The 16,277-nt window shown below is 30.7% G+C and overlaps 1 protein-coding gene across 3 annotated transcripts in view; it reads left to right on the plus strand.

The window, feature by feature from the left end:
• The window catches only part of LOC124366267 (arf-GAP with coiled-coil, ANK repeat and PH domain-containing protein 2), a 78,142-nt gene extending 66,574 nt beyond the window's left edge, over positions 1-11,568 (plus strand). For 2 of the 3 annotated variants that reach the window (XM_046822671.1, XM_046822672.1), the window contains exons 14-17: positions 1-100; positions 637-757; positions 2,899-3,048; positions 4,178-11,568. In XM_046822671.1, coding sequence (XP_046678627.1) covers positions 1-100; positions 637-757; positions 2,899-3,043 — 366 coding nt within the window. In that variant the 3' untranslated portion in view covers positions 3,044-3,048; positions 4,178-11,568. Of the gene's footprint in view, positions 101-636; positions 762-2,898; positions 3,049-4,177 lie in introns of those variants that run through there. The other variant, XM_046822673.1, reaches the window with a different exon arrangement.
• Positions 11,569-16,277: the final 4,709 nt, after the last annotated feature.

Raw genomic sequence — 16,277 nt, forward strand, 5'->3', positions numbered from 1 at the left:
GGTTCAGTAATGGCTTGCGAGTATCTGCTTCTTAACGGAGCCAAGATTAACAGTCAAGATGACAACGGACAGACACCCCTTCATCTCGCCACCTCAAGGGGTAATTATTAAATAGAACTTTGAAGAATCCATGAAAATATAAATCGAGGTTTCGAGAGTAAAAGATATCATTTGCCCAAGAAAAGCCGAAATAACTTAAAAAACTAATGTTGTAGACATTTTAAGAAAACCTAACCTAACCTACCTTAAATAATCTAACCTACCTAACTAGGTTTTTTTTAATATTAGGTTTTTTCTTGTGCTTAACATTATGTAAAAGTTGAATAATAAAAGTGTGTTTTACTGTAATAGTTTGTATATTTAATATGTCTATATAATTTATTTTTATCCAATAATCTGGCATATTTGATAATTCGGCATTACTCAAGTCGTGACCGTGCCGGATTAACTGAAGGTAATAATTTAGTTCCTCATCATGTTGTTTTTATTATTTAAAAAACATATTTATTTATATAGTCTCGTGCCCTGATAAAAAAGAAGGCTTCATTCCTATTTTTCGTCTGCAAGTGATACAATGTTATTTGTGCTCCCTTCAAGACTCCATTATACTTATAATTTGACTAATACTGTCCACAGGTCACACAGCCCAAGTTTGGCTTCTTCTGAAGCACAGGGCTGACCAACACATGACAGACTCCAGCGGGGCAGAGCCCTTGGCCATAGCCATCCAGGAGGCCAATGCTGACATTGTCACCCTGTGAGTAGATTTTTTTCATTATATATATTTATTTATTCATAATTAAACAAAAAATAATATGTGCATTTAAAGTAGGGCATGAAACATTTTTTATCAGTACATTGTTTTAATAAAATACAAATTTTTCTAAAATTTTCTTACTCAAAATGAAATAAACTATACAGTAGCAGTGATATAAATTCCATAACTCATTTTTGAAAAGTATAAAAAAGTGATATTTTTATATTGTTCAAAAATTTTCATATGGCAAAGCTTAATTTTTAAAAGTTTGTATTGTATAAAAATATTTTTAGACATTAAAAAAAACCAATGTCTTATTATTGGAATGTGACTAAAACTAAATTTTTATTCCACAACTATACGAGTTACTCAAATAACCGTATATACGTGACAAACAATAATCCTAGAATGATCCAAACAGTTATCATATATATCTAAAGAAATTATGGTAAATCTATATTTGGTTGTGAAAACTATCTATTTACTAAATTGTTACTTCAGAACTTAAGGAGTGCTGGAAATAACATTTAGTGATTGAAGAATAATTACAAACTATGTGAAATTAGTTAGTGAAGCCAGGAACGTAGAAGTTTTCTGAGTAAAATGATGTGTAACACGAATGAACACTTATTTTATAATATACTGTAACATGTGAACACAAAATCAAAGTAAGATTGTCTGTGATGATCAAATTCGAATTCTTTATTGTCACAGTTTACATAATATACATGCTTTTAATCCAGCACAGCTGGAAGAACTGGCGACATTGTCAAGGTATAGAATAGAACTTGACATTACTATCAGTTATAAAACATCGTCAAAGTCAAAAGTTTAATAAATTAAGTATAATGCTATACAATTAACATTATGTAAATATGTATAATGTTATTATAATTATAAAACAGTCATAAAAATAAATGTATAAATTGATGTATTTCTATTTATATTGTCATTAAATTATTGTATCACATAGATACTCTTCAATAGAACAATTTTTATTTCTTTTAACATATCTGAAACTTTTATTTTAAATTCATTGTCTTTTTGTATTGATTTAAATCTAGTAGATAACTTATTGTATATTTTTTTTACAAAATACTGTGGTGGACGCTCAAACAAATAAAGTCTATGAATTGGAAAGTGCAACATATATGTCTATTACTTATATTGTAATTATTGTTATAGCAATTTGCAAAAAAGAGCTCAAAATTCTGCCTTACAAACAATAAGCATCTCAGCACATAAACCAATGGACTGGTTAACAGATTTAAATCTTAAAATATTCCTTTGCAGGAGGTTCTCCTATTGAAAATATCATAATCCTTAAATATTTCTTTTGGATTTTGAAAATGTCTGCCAGCCTACCAGAACTTCCCCAAATTTCAATGCCATGTTGCATGACTGAAGCAAACATAGCATGATAAATCACAAGTTTTGTTTTTAAGTCAACAAAATTTCTTAAGATTGACATCTGCAAACAAGCGGACTTAAGCTTTCTTCCCAAAATTTGAAAATATTCTGTCCATTTTAGATTTGAGTCTGTGTGGATTCGTAAAAACATTGCTGATTTCAGAACTTCAATGCGTTAACTCTCTAACTTGAGGTTAAATTCCAGATGGCTCTGGCTTTGAACAGTTTGGAAATCAACTAATTGAGTTTTAGTAGAATTTAATTTTAAACCATTTGCTGTAAACCATCTTGATAATTCAAAAAGAGAGTCTGGAATCAACATATGAATACAATAAGTGCCAATACAATAAGGCCAATACAATAAGTGGATTTGAGTATTGCTGTTCTGTCACCCTCATATAATATTCGACAACAATATGTATTTACTGGAAAATCATTAACATATATTAAAAATAGTACAGGGCCCAGAATTGATCCTTGTGGAACCCCACAATTAAATAATTTCCATTCTGACTTAAATAATGTATGAAGGCCAATACTAAAAGTGGATTTGATAATTGCTGTTGTGTCATCTGCATAAAATATTAAACTAGAATTTGTATTTGCTGGAAGATCATCAACATATATTAAAAATGTATTCCCCCCACTGAGAGAAGTTTGAGTGGTTCAGTTCGGTGGTTAAGTTTGTTTGGCAACGTTAAATAATGTGAGTAACTCTGGGTGTCACGCAGACTGAGGCTGGGTCGACTGAACGAGGAGATGGATCTGGAGAACGGAGGAACGGATGACACTTTCAGCGAGGTGGTGCGAGATTACAGCCAGATGGCCTGCACTCAGCCGCAGCGCTTAGTGCGAGACAACAGTATCTCGGAGTGATACAGGTCAGTTCATGATGTCCTGATACTGCTCGGACCTAATAATATTAATACCATTTGTTTGGCTTCTCTTGCAAGTTTTGACGATTTTAACTCAAGTTGTTGATGTATTTTAGGATGTAAAATAGGGTGATCGAAAGGCCAAATATCTGTCAAATGACTCATTAAATGGTTGATGATAATGATTCATTAAATTTGTATAAATGGCAATAGTTAAATTTAATTTCAATGAAGGTTGAATCACAGAAAAGTACTTGCTCTGCTGGTACTCAAAATCCGATCATGTGGTAGTTTGGTTATTTAAACACAAATGTGATAGAACAGTCAAATACGAAATAATTGATTCATAAAAAGTAAGGGCTTTGTGACGTAGTGGTATATATATATATATATATATATATATATATATATATATATATATATATATATTCATCTCAGTATATCTGATTTGGATATGTCATGGATTATCTATAGATAATTCTGTCAGAGAAAATATAGCATTCTCAATGAGTCTAGAATTGAATTTACAAATCCTGTAATTTATTTTTATCCCTGAAATTATTTTGCTAATTACGTACGACATGTAGATTCCATTAAAAATTCTGGTTAACAATCAACCCTAAAGATTGATTGCATAACACTTATTTGCACCATTTCATAATTTTGGATAATAAATGTATAGGATTTCTGTTATTACTGTAAAAATCATGAAATTATTTTGACTTGTGTCAAGTAATAGTTGATACTTGTAAAAAAATTTAACATTTTTATTTAAGCAATTGGAAGATTGGATTTCTTAATTTTTTAAGGGTAAGTCACTAGTTACGAAACTGGCATTATCTGTATAAAAATATATTTTGCTAATAATTTGTTAGAACATATGGATTAATTCTATAAATATAGCTAAGAAATATGACAGGATCTAATATAGATCCTTGTGGTACCCTGGATTAAATATCTGCTTAATATTGAGATTAAGGCACTCAATCAATTATTTTTTTTAGTACTTCATTCCAATATTTTGTGACCTAGGAGTTAAAATAAGAATGAAAACATTTTAATGTATTGCAATTAACTCCTAATTATTTGCTTTTATTATTATTATTTGATTATTTTAACTCTAAATTTTTTTCAGGTTGTTTTTAAGGGGAAAATGTTGCTGACCACACGTCACCCATGAACATGTAAATAACATTTACTTTCCCATCACATTATATATGTATACTTTTGTAAACTTACAGTTTATTTGATAAAATTTCCAATTAATTCTGTGATTTTTACGTGTTTACGTACTGTATGTTTGACGGTGATAAATCACTTTTTTATAACTTGTTTGTATTGTAATTATTGTTGATGTATTTTGGTTGTATTTTATTATAATATTTAATTATTTGTAGAAATTTTGTATTATTACTGTTTTTATTGTAGTATTATTATACTTTACATTTAACCTGTTAAGAAAAGGTAACTGTTAAAATTATAACTCTTTATTCTTATATGATATCTAATTACTTGTAAAATTGTGTTGGTTAATCACTGTTTAAAATGTATTATTATATTCAGCATTTTCTATACAAAGAAAATTATATATCACTTAAGTATGGTAAATCTTAATTTTTGTACTTTTTTATTAAATGCATTTATTTATTGATTTTTACCAATGTCTCGTGCATTAATTTGCAAGAAACATAGACTTAAGTCAGTACAAAATGACATTCTTTACTTGTTTTAACCCATTCACATAGTATTGTACGAAAGGGATGAGTGATTTGATTTCAACCTATAACTGATTAGTTTACTTAGTTTTTGTATTTAGTAAGATCAAATTAACCTTGTACTGTATTAAGATTTAATGTTTTATTGTCATATTGTTGTACATATAGAAAAAATCAATGTAATATTGTGATATGTTAAAAAAGTCACTATCAATTCATTGTAAAGCCATTATTTTTCATGTTACCACTATAAAATGAATAAATTGTTATAGTTTGACTTCATCCTATTGAGTTTTAGGATTATACCTTATTTATGTAAATATACAATTCTAAGGCTACAAGATAACATGAATATACCTAATCATAGGCCCTAATGAAATTTACAATTAACCTTTACATGTTCAGTAAATGTTCCACAGTGATTATTATATATATGTGTTGTATAAAAACTTCTGAATTTCCAAACTTTTCCAAAAAAGATTAATAGAGTAATACTTCTTTTCGTGTACTAAATAAATATATCAAACTGTATAAAATAATGTTTTAAAATACCATAATGTCTGAAAAAGAAATTGAGTTTCTAAAAATATATTTCTTATATTTTTCCAACAATTGAGTTTTTGGACTAAGGAACCGACTTTATTTACCATTGGTTTTCAGTTCTTTGTTCACTAAGGACTCATGGAACTGGGAACTATAACAAACACAAGAAAATATTTAAAATGTTACATTATTCTAATCACTGATTTAAATAACACTTAATTGGTTAGTTAACACTTAATTGACTGTAAAGATTGTAATTTGATGGAATTGAGAGGAGGGAATATGAATTATACTTGCTGCTATGGAATAGAGTAGTTTTGTCTCTTAAATTAAAATATAGTTATATTTGTTTGTGTTTTAAATAGTCTTTCAAGGTCAGTCGGAAGAGGTAGGTAGATTCTGTGATAGCTAAAACGTAAACTTATTTCTCATGGAATTTAGATGTAAAAAAGTACTCCAATTGAAAACTGTTTGATAAAAGATTACTTATACATTCCTGAACAATTTTTAATTTTTACCTAGGTTCATAAATAATGGAGTTGTGAGCTTTTTTAAAATTTGAATGCTTGCCTTAATGGAATGAAACGGAGAGTACCAAGCTGTCCAGCAAATTCAGTCAAGAAGATGAATTTTTTTCAAAGTTCAAACTTGTTTCAGCATTCCTTTCACCAGTTCTTGGTGAACCAAAAATTTGTATGGGATTTACATGTGATCGATATTTAAAAAACCGTTTTGATACAAAAAAAATTGTTTCCGAAAGTTTAAGAAGTGTTATGAGCGTTCCAGAATATTTTTTGTTTTTTCTTTAGGTCTGTAAATAACAAGAATTGTGCATTTTTTTAAGTTTGTGGTCGCTGTTAAAAACTTAGCTGAGAGTTTTATGAGATAAATTTTTATCAAGTTTCTACTTTTTTGGGCTGTATATACATAAACCTTGGAAGGGGGTGGTTTTGGGCCCTGGTGGTCTTGTTTGGTGAAGTCATGCAGAAATTTTTTGTAAGTGCCATGAGGAAGACAACTCCAACAGGCTGATTTTATATAACAATTCTAACTAAAAACTTCATCAAATGCGTAAGCAATAAAATGTTCTCAAATATAAACTCAACATCTATGAGTTATAATATAAAATTAACACCAAAGTTTAACTCACAAATTAGATTGTTGTGTGTGGTAATGCATAGGCCATCTATATCTACCACTCACTGAATTTGTTATATCTTTATAGTTAGTTGTTATATTTATAATAAAAAATCAAACGTAATTCAACACAGAAATTTCAATTACGCTCTGTTATAGGAATTCTGAACGCATTACATAGTTTCACTCATATAGCTTATGTGAATGGGTTTGGTAGTTGAGTTTTTGACACTGGCTAAGAAAGCACTTGAAGAAAGAGGGAACCTCTAGTGTCTAAAGAGATGAAACAACATCGATACAGTTTCACTTCAACCGAGTCGAGCAAAAGAAGCAGATACTCTTAGAGCGAAGCTTTCGATGTTGTTGTCTCCTCAAACATGCATCAACAGCAGATTTAAGCTGTCACTGTATTTCAGCGTACTCGGATGAACATTGAGGGAACGGTCTCTCTTTAACCCTTTGCAGACGGATGCAGGTATGTTCGGTTTTTTTATCTGATAAATCACTAACATTTTTTTATAAAACGGGAACTGTATTTATCAGAGGTAATTTACAAAAATATTTAAAAAACTATCGAAGCACGAATTGAATGATTATTTTTTAGGGAAGTTTGTTTTGTGTGTTGGCAACACTGCAGCCTTATGTCAGCATGCCTTTGTTGTCTCTAAACTATATAAAACACGACAGTGTGTCAAAAAAGGTGTTTATATAATAATTTTGTTTGTCCGAGTCTAAAAGCTTCATGTATTTTGTCGATTTTCGGGCGTCCATGAAAGGTTAAGTATGTTCTCAGCCGGTGTAGGGATTAAACTCAACTATTGAATTTAATTATTTTATCTTGGTATTTGTTACTTATCCAGGGTTACGTAAATTAGGTAATATTTATACCAGAACAACTTACAAGACTTAACGTGTGATAATGCACATGTGTATGTATGCCTTTACTTACTTTTTAAAATTAATTAATTTTATATATGTAATTATTTTACAAGGCTATGATTATTATTGTCTTCTTACGTATCTATTAAGATATAGTTTTATGTTTGTTGTGCTAAATTATGGTTTTGTATGTCTACATAATAATTTTGGTATGTGCCAACTTTGCTTAATTTTAAGTTATCACCTTGGTAATAATTTCCATTAATCTAGTATGCCATTTTTCAACAGATTTTGCTGAACGATATTAAAAGACTTGATGTCTTTTGATAAAAAATAAAGTTTTTTAAATTTGGTGCTAAAAATATACTTTCAAGATTATAATTGATACGTAAATGATCAAAACATAAGAATCTTTGTACTAATTAATGTATTCATAAATCAAGAGTAATTAGTATTTGTTCAGTTTTACGATATCCACATTGTATTAAAGCAAAGCGAACAAGTATTATATATAATGAAATATTCACAAATAACACTGCATTCAGAATTTTAAGAACTTTGGTCTCTAAAATATTAAAATATTGTATTTTAAACTGTAACCGTAAAATACTAGAATACAATTTTTAAAATTTTGTTTCAAATAGGCTGTAAATTTTAAGAAAATTGGCAAAACTCATTGTCGGGGTTCTCATTTAGAATTTTTTGGCAAAAAACTTTGTTTATGGAAAAGAAAGTGAAGTTGAAAATCATATCATGAGTATTAATTTTTCTAATTACACCTGCTTAAAAAATTTAGTTAAAATCTGTTCGATTTTTTTGTTATCGTATAATTTGCTCTTTTTACGAAACCTATATATTTTGAACATAAATAGAGGTGAGTTCCTAAATAACATTTCCACTAATAGAAAATAATTTAATTTTTTCCATATTTTATTTCATGATTTTAAAATTATGTGAAATATTTTAGATATATTTTTGGCTGCATCTTACCGTTTGTCCAAAGTACTGTAATACTGTTCCTGAGAATTAAAAAAGTGTTAAAAGCAAGCAAAGTATTATAAAACTAAGTATTATGATAATACTATACTTCCTAGTACGGGACAACTGTATCCCTATTTTTTATACTGATATCTGAAATCTTAAAGCCAATATGTCTGCCATTATAGTTATAAAACATAGTTATCTATGTATCAATTTATTATATATTTACCATGTTAAACTTTGAAATCATCTGATGTGTGTTTTATAATATATAGAATTATTTTTATAGCAACATTTTAATTGTGTATTATTCACGTTCCTTACATATATTGTAAAGATTTATTCATTGTTATATTTTTCTGTCAAGAAAAGAATATTTTAATCTAAATATTATATTTTTAAACATCTTAGGTGTTCAAGGGTTTTTATTTGAATTTAAATGTTTTCAATATTAATAACTCTTTCTTTGTTGATCTTGTTAACTTTCTTACTGATACATTTGAAGTACTTTCTGGGTCATTTATGTTGTTAAAATGCTCCTCGTATAAGGCAAAATGTGGCGTACGTACGTAATTGGTAAAAAGTTAAATTTTATCCAATAATAAAGTAATTAGAAAGTATGTAAGATGAGTTTGTGCCCTTTTCACTCCTGTTAATCCAGGTCAGAAAATATTGTGTCAGTTAGCTCAGACATTTCAGTGTGTGTAATTTTACGTTCTTATACTTTATAAATATTAATCTGAAATTGTATACTTTCAAAAAATATTTCATTTTAGATAAGTGAATACAAAGTTGTAAACAACTATTTTTTGCAAGTTTAATTGTCGTTAAATACATAATATAATAAATACAAAATTAAAATAATAAAGTCATAGAAATGCACTGTTGTACTAACCAACTGCTCGGGATTATTTTGGCCAAATTGTAGGTATGTACGTTGTTACGATTTTGCACGTTATAACTAAAGTTTACAAAGTTCTATTTTTAGAAAATTTGCATAAAAATATTCAAATAAACACTAAAATCATCTGCACAGTATAATCAGGTTCTTTACTTTAATTTTTTCTCTTCCCGAGAAGCATTTTCTTTTTTATATTCTTCTTCAAAGCTTTTGATTTACCCTTCATTCTCTACTATAATCTAAATTGTGCTGTCTTCAAAGCATAAATACCCTAGGCTTGAAGACTAATTTTTCCAAGTAAATTTTCCTACAGAATTGTCATTAAAACCTAATTGCAATTAAATCGAGATTTTTGAAATCTGTTATTAGGATTCCATAATTCTGCTGTGGAGATGCCTTGTCAGAAGTGATTAGTGTGATAGGTCATATAATTTATTACTTCTGTGATTATCACAGGCAGTGATTTTAATATATTTCTGTAAAATCCTCAAGGTTATTTAAACACAGAGAAAACGGTCAGGTTTGGCAATCTGTTCTCAGAGTTACCATTAAAAAGAAAGAAAAAAAGTTAGTTACATTCTCTTGAATGTAATTTTTTCAGAAGAACAGTTAAGTAATTGACGATATGACCTTTGAATTTTCACTGGGTGTTTTAGTTTGGTCTGGCTTCCGAAATTGTTATCCGTTGAAAAAAAAAGAAGTAAGGAACCATGGATACGATTGGTTTTACTAAATAGATAACTGCTTTTGAAGGAATCTTGATAAATGGAGAGATGTGGTGCTTTCTTTTCTCTCATAGACAAATTACGAATCATAAAGTCGGAAACCATAAAAGAAGCGTAAAAATCCTTTTGAAGTACAGTAAATAAAAAATGACTGTATAGATTTTTCTGCTCTCACTGTGAAAATTCTGGAAAAAAATTATGAAAGATTTTTAGTTAAATTCAGACCTACACTTTCTATTTTGAATTTTAAATAATTATTTCAGTTAAAAATACTATACATTTGGAACCAACATTTTTATAATTTTTTTAAAGCAAAATATTTTTTACAACACGTTAAGAAATGGAAGATAATATGTTTAAAAATAAAGATACCACACATTTTTCTCTGAACTGTACATTTTGAAATAGAAGGGCACGGCACATTTCTCACAGTAATTGATCAAATGACATGGCACTAAAAGGGTTACTACTGTTTTGGCATAAAAAAACTATAATTTAATCTCTGCATTATTATAATGGATACTGTTACAATTTCTAACATTACATTTTTTATTTGACTTTTTCATTTGAATGGTTCTGGTTCTCTCTAGCTGATTATTTAGTTGAAAACAATAGTTTCTGTTCTATATCAAGGGATCCTAAAATTACAAATAGTTTGCAATGAAGTATATAGGTATATTGGACATGTGAAATATAATATTAGTTAAAATTGTGTAAAACCATTAACCAATACATTCAGATCCAATGGTTCAGAACCCACATTAAATGGTTCCTTAGTTTCTGAGGCCATTGGTTAAAGGTTTTGTTAAGCCTGGACAGTATCAAGACTATGCAGGGCACACTCACTCATTTTATATAATTCAATCATATTTGTCCATGACTATGTCCAGTGTTTTGAGAAATAGGTAAATAAATAATCCAGTAAATATGTTCAATAATAATTTGGCCTTAGTGAAGCTTTTATATTAATATTATTTTACCATTTCAACGAACATAGTTTTAAGCGTTCTTTTTATAAAGTGTTTTGATTCTGTTAGTTCACTTTTTTAAATGATTAATTATGCAATATGATTACACGCTACTAAATAAGCTGATCAGTATTAGACGACAATGTTCACTACGTTACTGTGACACTAATAATATAGAATGTTACTGTAGTGCCTTCGTAGAATAAATCGTGCAGCGAAACTAATTTTGTTTTGCACAAATTATCAAATATAAATTCTGTTAATATTCTCATAAAATTTAAATAACAAAAATTAGAAAATGTGAATTAGGAAACGGAACATTCCATCGTGTAGTCTGTGTACTGTGTAATAAAAATAACAAGTAGTAATAAAACATTCACATTAGTGTAAAAAAGTAGCAAAGATGATCAAGTGAAAACTTGATGATTTAACTTAATCAAAAGTACTGTAAGTTTAGTGTATTTGATGTGTTATGTATTTCGTTAGCCAGTACTAATAGTCTAAATAAAGTCGCCAACTAGAAAAACAGATTGTTAATGTTATTGGTGGTATATGAAATCAGTGTTATAATTTTAAAATGTAAAATGTATCATAACGTGTTACTTTGCTTGGCATTTATTTTTTAAATCTTTATTTTAATACTTCTCTGGAATAAAACATGTGTTAAAAGTAAAAGATTCGTTTGGGTTTGTTATTTTTACCTTTTTTAGCCAATTTTGAAATCCATTGCAGATTTAGGAAATAAGAGATCATGATTATCCAGGGATCTGGATACCTTACCCTTCAGAATAATGTGAAATTTAGGGGACCAATATGATGTGGTGACACAGATTCTCCAGCTACTCAATATTATCAGCTGGTTCAAGAAATGGAAATATTTTTTTTAGATGAAGACCAATCTGGTTGAGATTGAAAAATTCCTGATCATGGAAAGAAAAATGAGGCACAATACTTTTTGTTACTAGGGACAAGGAAGTTATAACAGATAATTTTACTCCTTCAAGGTCACCCCTCTAAGGCAGTCAGGATGTAAAAAATAGCTTCAAGTCCTGGCTTACAAAGAGTGCTGGAGATGGCTATCCAGACTCAAATTTCCGTAGATCCCAGGGGAGAATAAATGATCAGACTTCTCCATGTCGGTCCAGAGTCACTAGATACGAGTACTTCAATATTCCAAGAAAGCTTGGAATAAAATAAAGGTAAAATTCTGACAGTAGCGTCCCTGTTATCCGCTGAGGGCCTTAAGGGAATCTTAAAACCATAAGAGAAGTGAACGAGATTGCTACAGTGGCGTAAATAGACTTGGCTTTGGTGGGGGAATGAATCTGATTGAAGAGCATGTACCACACCAGGAGATATGGATAAATGTATGAGTAATAAATCTAAATCTGAATAAATTAGATAAGCCTAATTTAAAGTTAAATATTTAACTGGTGTATTTCAAAGAAGGTGGATTGAGAATTTCTATGTAAATTAAAAAAAAATTTAGGGGTCTTGAAGGAGCTCTCTCTCCCTATTCTTCCTTAGTTACGCCACTGGATTGCTTCGAAACTCCTTTTATTTATGCAAACGAAGTTAAAACCAAATGGTCTTTACTTAACCTAAGTCGTAGATGTACAAAATATGGTTTGTATTAATAAAAACAATACAATAACAAATTAAACTTGATTTACAATAAACTTAAATGATTTAGAACACTATTTTAATTATCCACTATGTAATAAAAAAGAAAAATTAAAGTGAAACATTTTAAGTAGATAAATATATGAAGGAAAAATTTACTTACACTGAAACATTAATTTTGTCTGTGAACAGATCTCAGTTCTCTAAGAATTTTAAAATAGTAGAGATCACTCCCCATATGACAAGCAGACACAAACGTTTTGTTGAAAACAGTGCTTGGTTTGTGATAAGAAATTGACAATATTGTTGAACCAGTATGGGTGTTCCTTGCACCTTTCTCATCAGGAATGTATTTAAAGCCATTAAAAATATACAAAACTCCAAATATTAGAATCAGTAAATGCAAAATGAGGATTGCTATAATTTCCAGTAGATATCTGAATTTTCTGATTACTAGTCTTTCAGTTCACACCATGTTGAAATGTCTATACAATTAACTTCTTAAAATATTTTGGCCTTGCTGTCTCCACAGGCGAAACCACGGCATATGGCTCTCTTGCTATCTTCAAACAACAGATATTAAACCGAAACTGCCGATGGTCAGCAGTCGTCCGAACAGGCGAGTTAAAGGGGTGGAGCTTTATTGTGATTGTCTGAAGCTTAACCAACCACTGACCAGTTATGATACGGTCATATCACAGTCAAGATACGGAAAAACTGTTTACAGCTCAACACAGAGTTTCAAGAGCAGACACAGTAGAATTTGACAAAACAAAAGCACCTGTGAAAATACTTTGCTATCATTCAAGGGTAATAAGATAAACTTTAGAAATCATCATGAAAGAAATTAACCTTCACAAAGAAGATAGTATAAATCTGTTCACTAAAGATTGCTGTAGAGCCATTTGGCATCGTTTGCCATGTATGTCGTGGTTTCACCTGCGCAAACAGCGATGCTAAAATATTTTAAGAAGTTAATTGTATAAGCAATGTTTCAACGAGGTGGAGTTTGTTAGTTACGACACCAGCTACGTAATTAAGAACTAAGATAACAGAGTGTAATTGAGGGGTCCACTTCTGGCTGGTTTATACCTTCCAGTTGAACCCACATTGGGTGCAGCAAAAACCGATGTGTCACTTAAATCTGGGCAATCTTATAGATGTCCAGGAGCAGCACATCACTAACCGCAAATGTTGAGATATCTGTTGGATTTGGTAGGGCTCCATAAAGACTGTTGCTAGCCTAGACATAAGGGCATGCCACCCCCTGCTTGCTTTAACTGGAGAGGCTGATACATAGCTGGCTGGCTTCCCCTTTTTCCGAGGAGACATAACTGAGATTAATGTTCAAAAGTTTTCCTCATGGATCTTGTCGACAGGATGTGGCCCCTACATGCAACCTTACTCGTCCAGAATATCATGTTACTCCGGAAGCAATGCAAAGGTTCTTTTTTGACTAAGTGCAATTTCTCCTCAGCATCTTTTCCTAAAAGAACAAAAACAATTGAGAGTCAAAAGAAAAGTCAATCTATAAAAGGGTAGTGCGCTGACATTAAGCTACGGCAAACCAAAAGTTGCATGTTATTTTAAGTAACGCAGTTTCAGTACTGTTATAATGTCACAAACCAGTCCGATATATATGTAGAATCGTTTATACGTAATTGTAAACTAAGTAATGTGGCTGTGCACTATTTTATTTAAGACCATTAGATAAAGCAGGCATGATGCTTATTGGCCTGTATTCTTGCTTGCTGATGAAGAAGTGATTGGGTATTGTACAGTGGATGGATTGGGGCGGACCTCCACTTGTCAGGAAAACTATCAGCCAATTAGCAATGACTAATTGAAAAGAGTAAGTGGTGGAATGTATGATAAACAAAGACCTGTTTTGAATAGCCACATTGTCAATGTCACTAATGTAGTTGATTGAATTTAGAACATCTGATTTCATTATTGGAGTGAACTGAAACTGGAGACGAATGCTCCAATGGTGGATGACAAAGGAGATGAGCAATGTAATTTTGGCATTACTGACCACACATTATCTCTATAGTAGTTTGACCTACAGAGGTGAGATTCAGACCGACGTTAGTCTATTGAAGACAAGCAGGACGTTTGGATTTACCGCTCTATTTCTTATGCCGGAAATAGATTATAAGCGCCGGATGTACACGCTTTTTGACCGAAGTAGACTTCTCAAGCCTACGTATGTATTTTGGCAGAGTACGAAGATAAACTCAACTATGACACTGTAAATCTTTTAGATCAGAAGTGAATTTAACCTTCCGGAATACGAGACCGTTTTTTACCGTTGTAGACTTATATATGTAAATATATTTATGTATACATAAGTTCTACATATGTACATTTTACTGATCATTCAGTTGACATTAGCGTGAGTAACCGCTGGCGTATTTTTATTGTAGTCTATAAGCACACACACAATATACATTTATTCATATACATTTGTGGATTAAAATCTGAGGGCCATGATGGCAAAAACGCATAAGATCTCTTTTGGATTTTCATGTTACTTGAAGATGGCTGTCCGAAATATCTCAACATTTTAGTTGAGTTAGCTGTGTTTTAACAAAGACTCCATCTCTGTCAAGAGACGGCATTCTCTCAGTTCAACCTTTGATAGTAATAGCAAAACTAAATAAATAAATAAATATTAAATTATTCCTACGGACGAGGTGTACTGTGGCCTGACGCTAGGTCTGCACCACGAAACTTTGTTGTCGTTCAAACGTTTAGCCTACTATCTGGGCCACTGTAATCTGGCGTTTACTTTTCGTACTCCTAATTTACATCATTGGATGAATCATCTCTTGTGTAATCAATATAATAAAAGATTTAAACGTTTACTAGTTACAAGAATAGTTGATAGCTTGACCTGTATATTTAAGGAAACAGGACTTTCCGCACATTTACCATCGTTCAGTGATACAACAAATCAGTAACACTACGTTTCGAGATCTGCAATCTGATCTCTTCTTCAGGTAAATAACTTACCTAACACATAATTACAAACTAGGTTAAAATAAACAAATCATACTATAGCGTTGTAACACGCCGAAGTCAGGAATCACAACCACAACGTTGTGTGTCAACTTCACTAACTCTGAAACACGCTCTTAATAAAACAAACTAAACACAAGATTAATTATTAAAACAGATCTACAGAATACAGGTCACAATTTTTTATGTGTTAGGTTAGTTATTTACCCGTAGACGAGATCAGATGGCAGATCTCGAAACGTAGTGTTACTGATTTTTTTATCACTGAACAAATGGAAAATGTTCGGAAAACTCCTGTTTCCTTCACAATCCTTCCATCGGCAAAACAAACTTCAAACAAAGAACTTATATATTGTTAAAACAGCAGTACCACACTAGCATAACCTCAAATGAGTGAAATCTTGTAAATAATTTCTTATAAATAATTAATGTTATCATACAATATTTTAAAAGTAACAAACCAATTTCGGTAACAATATTTTTATATTAAACACTCACAATATTAGTGCTAATACGCAGTTCATTACCCACAATGCATCATTAACGCTTGGGATATGGAATAACATTTATCTCTGATAGCGATTGACTGTAATGCGTCTGAGTGGTTAGTCGTGTACTTACCCCAGGGGGGCGAAAACAACCTCGGGAACCCTCGCGCCGCAAACTTGCTCGTGGACGCCACTGCCGCTGCTAATCAATTACCTATTTATACTCATAGAGGCGACTATTTCGATAACCGTTC

The sequence above is a fragment of the Homalodisca vitripennis genome, chromosome 7, assembly GCF_021130785.1.
Source record: "Homalodisca vitripennis isolate AUS2020 chromosome 7, UT_GWSS_2.1, whole genome shotgun sequence".
Classification (NCBI taxonomy): domain Eukaryota; kingdom Metazoa; phylum Arthropoda; class Insecta; order Hemiptera; family Cicadellidae; genus Homalodisca; species Homalodisca vitripennis.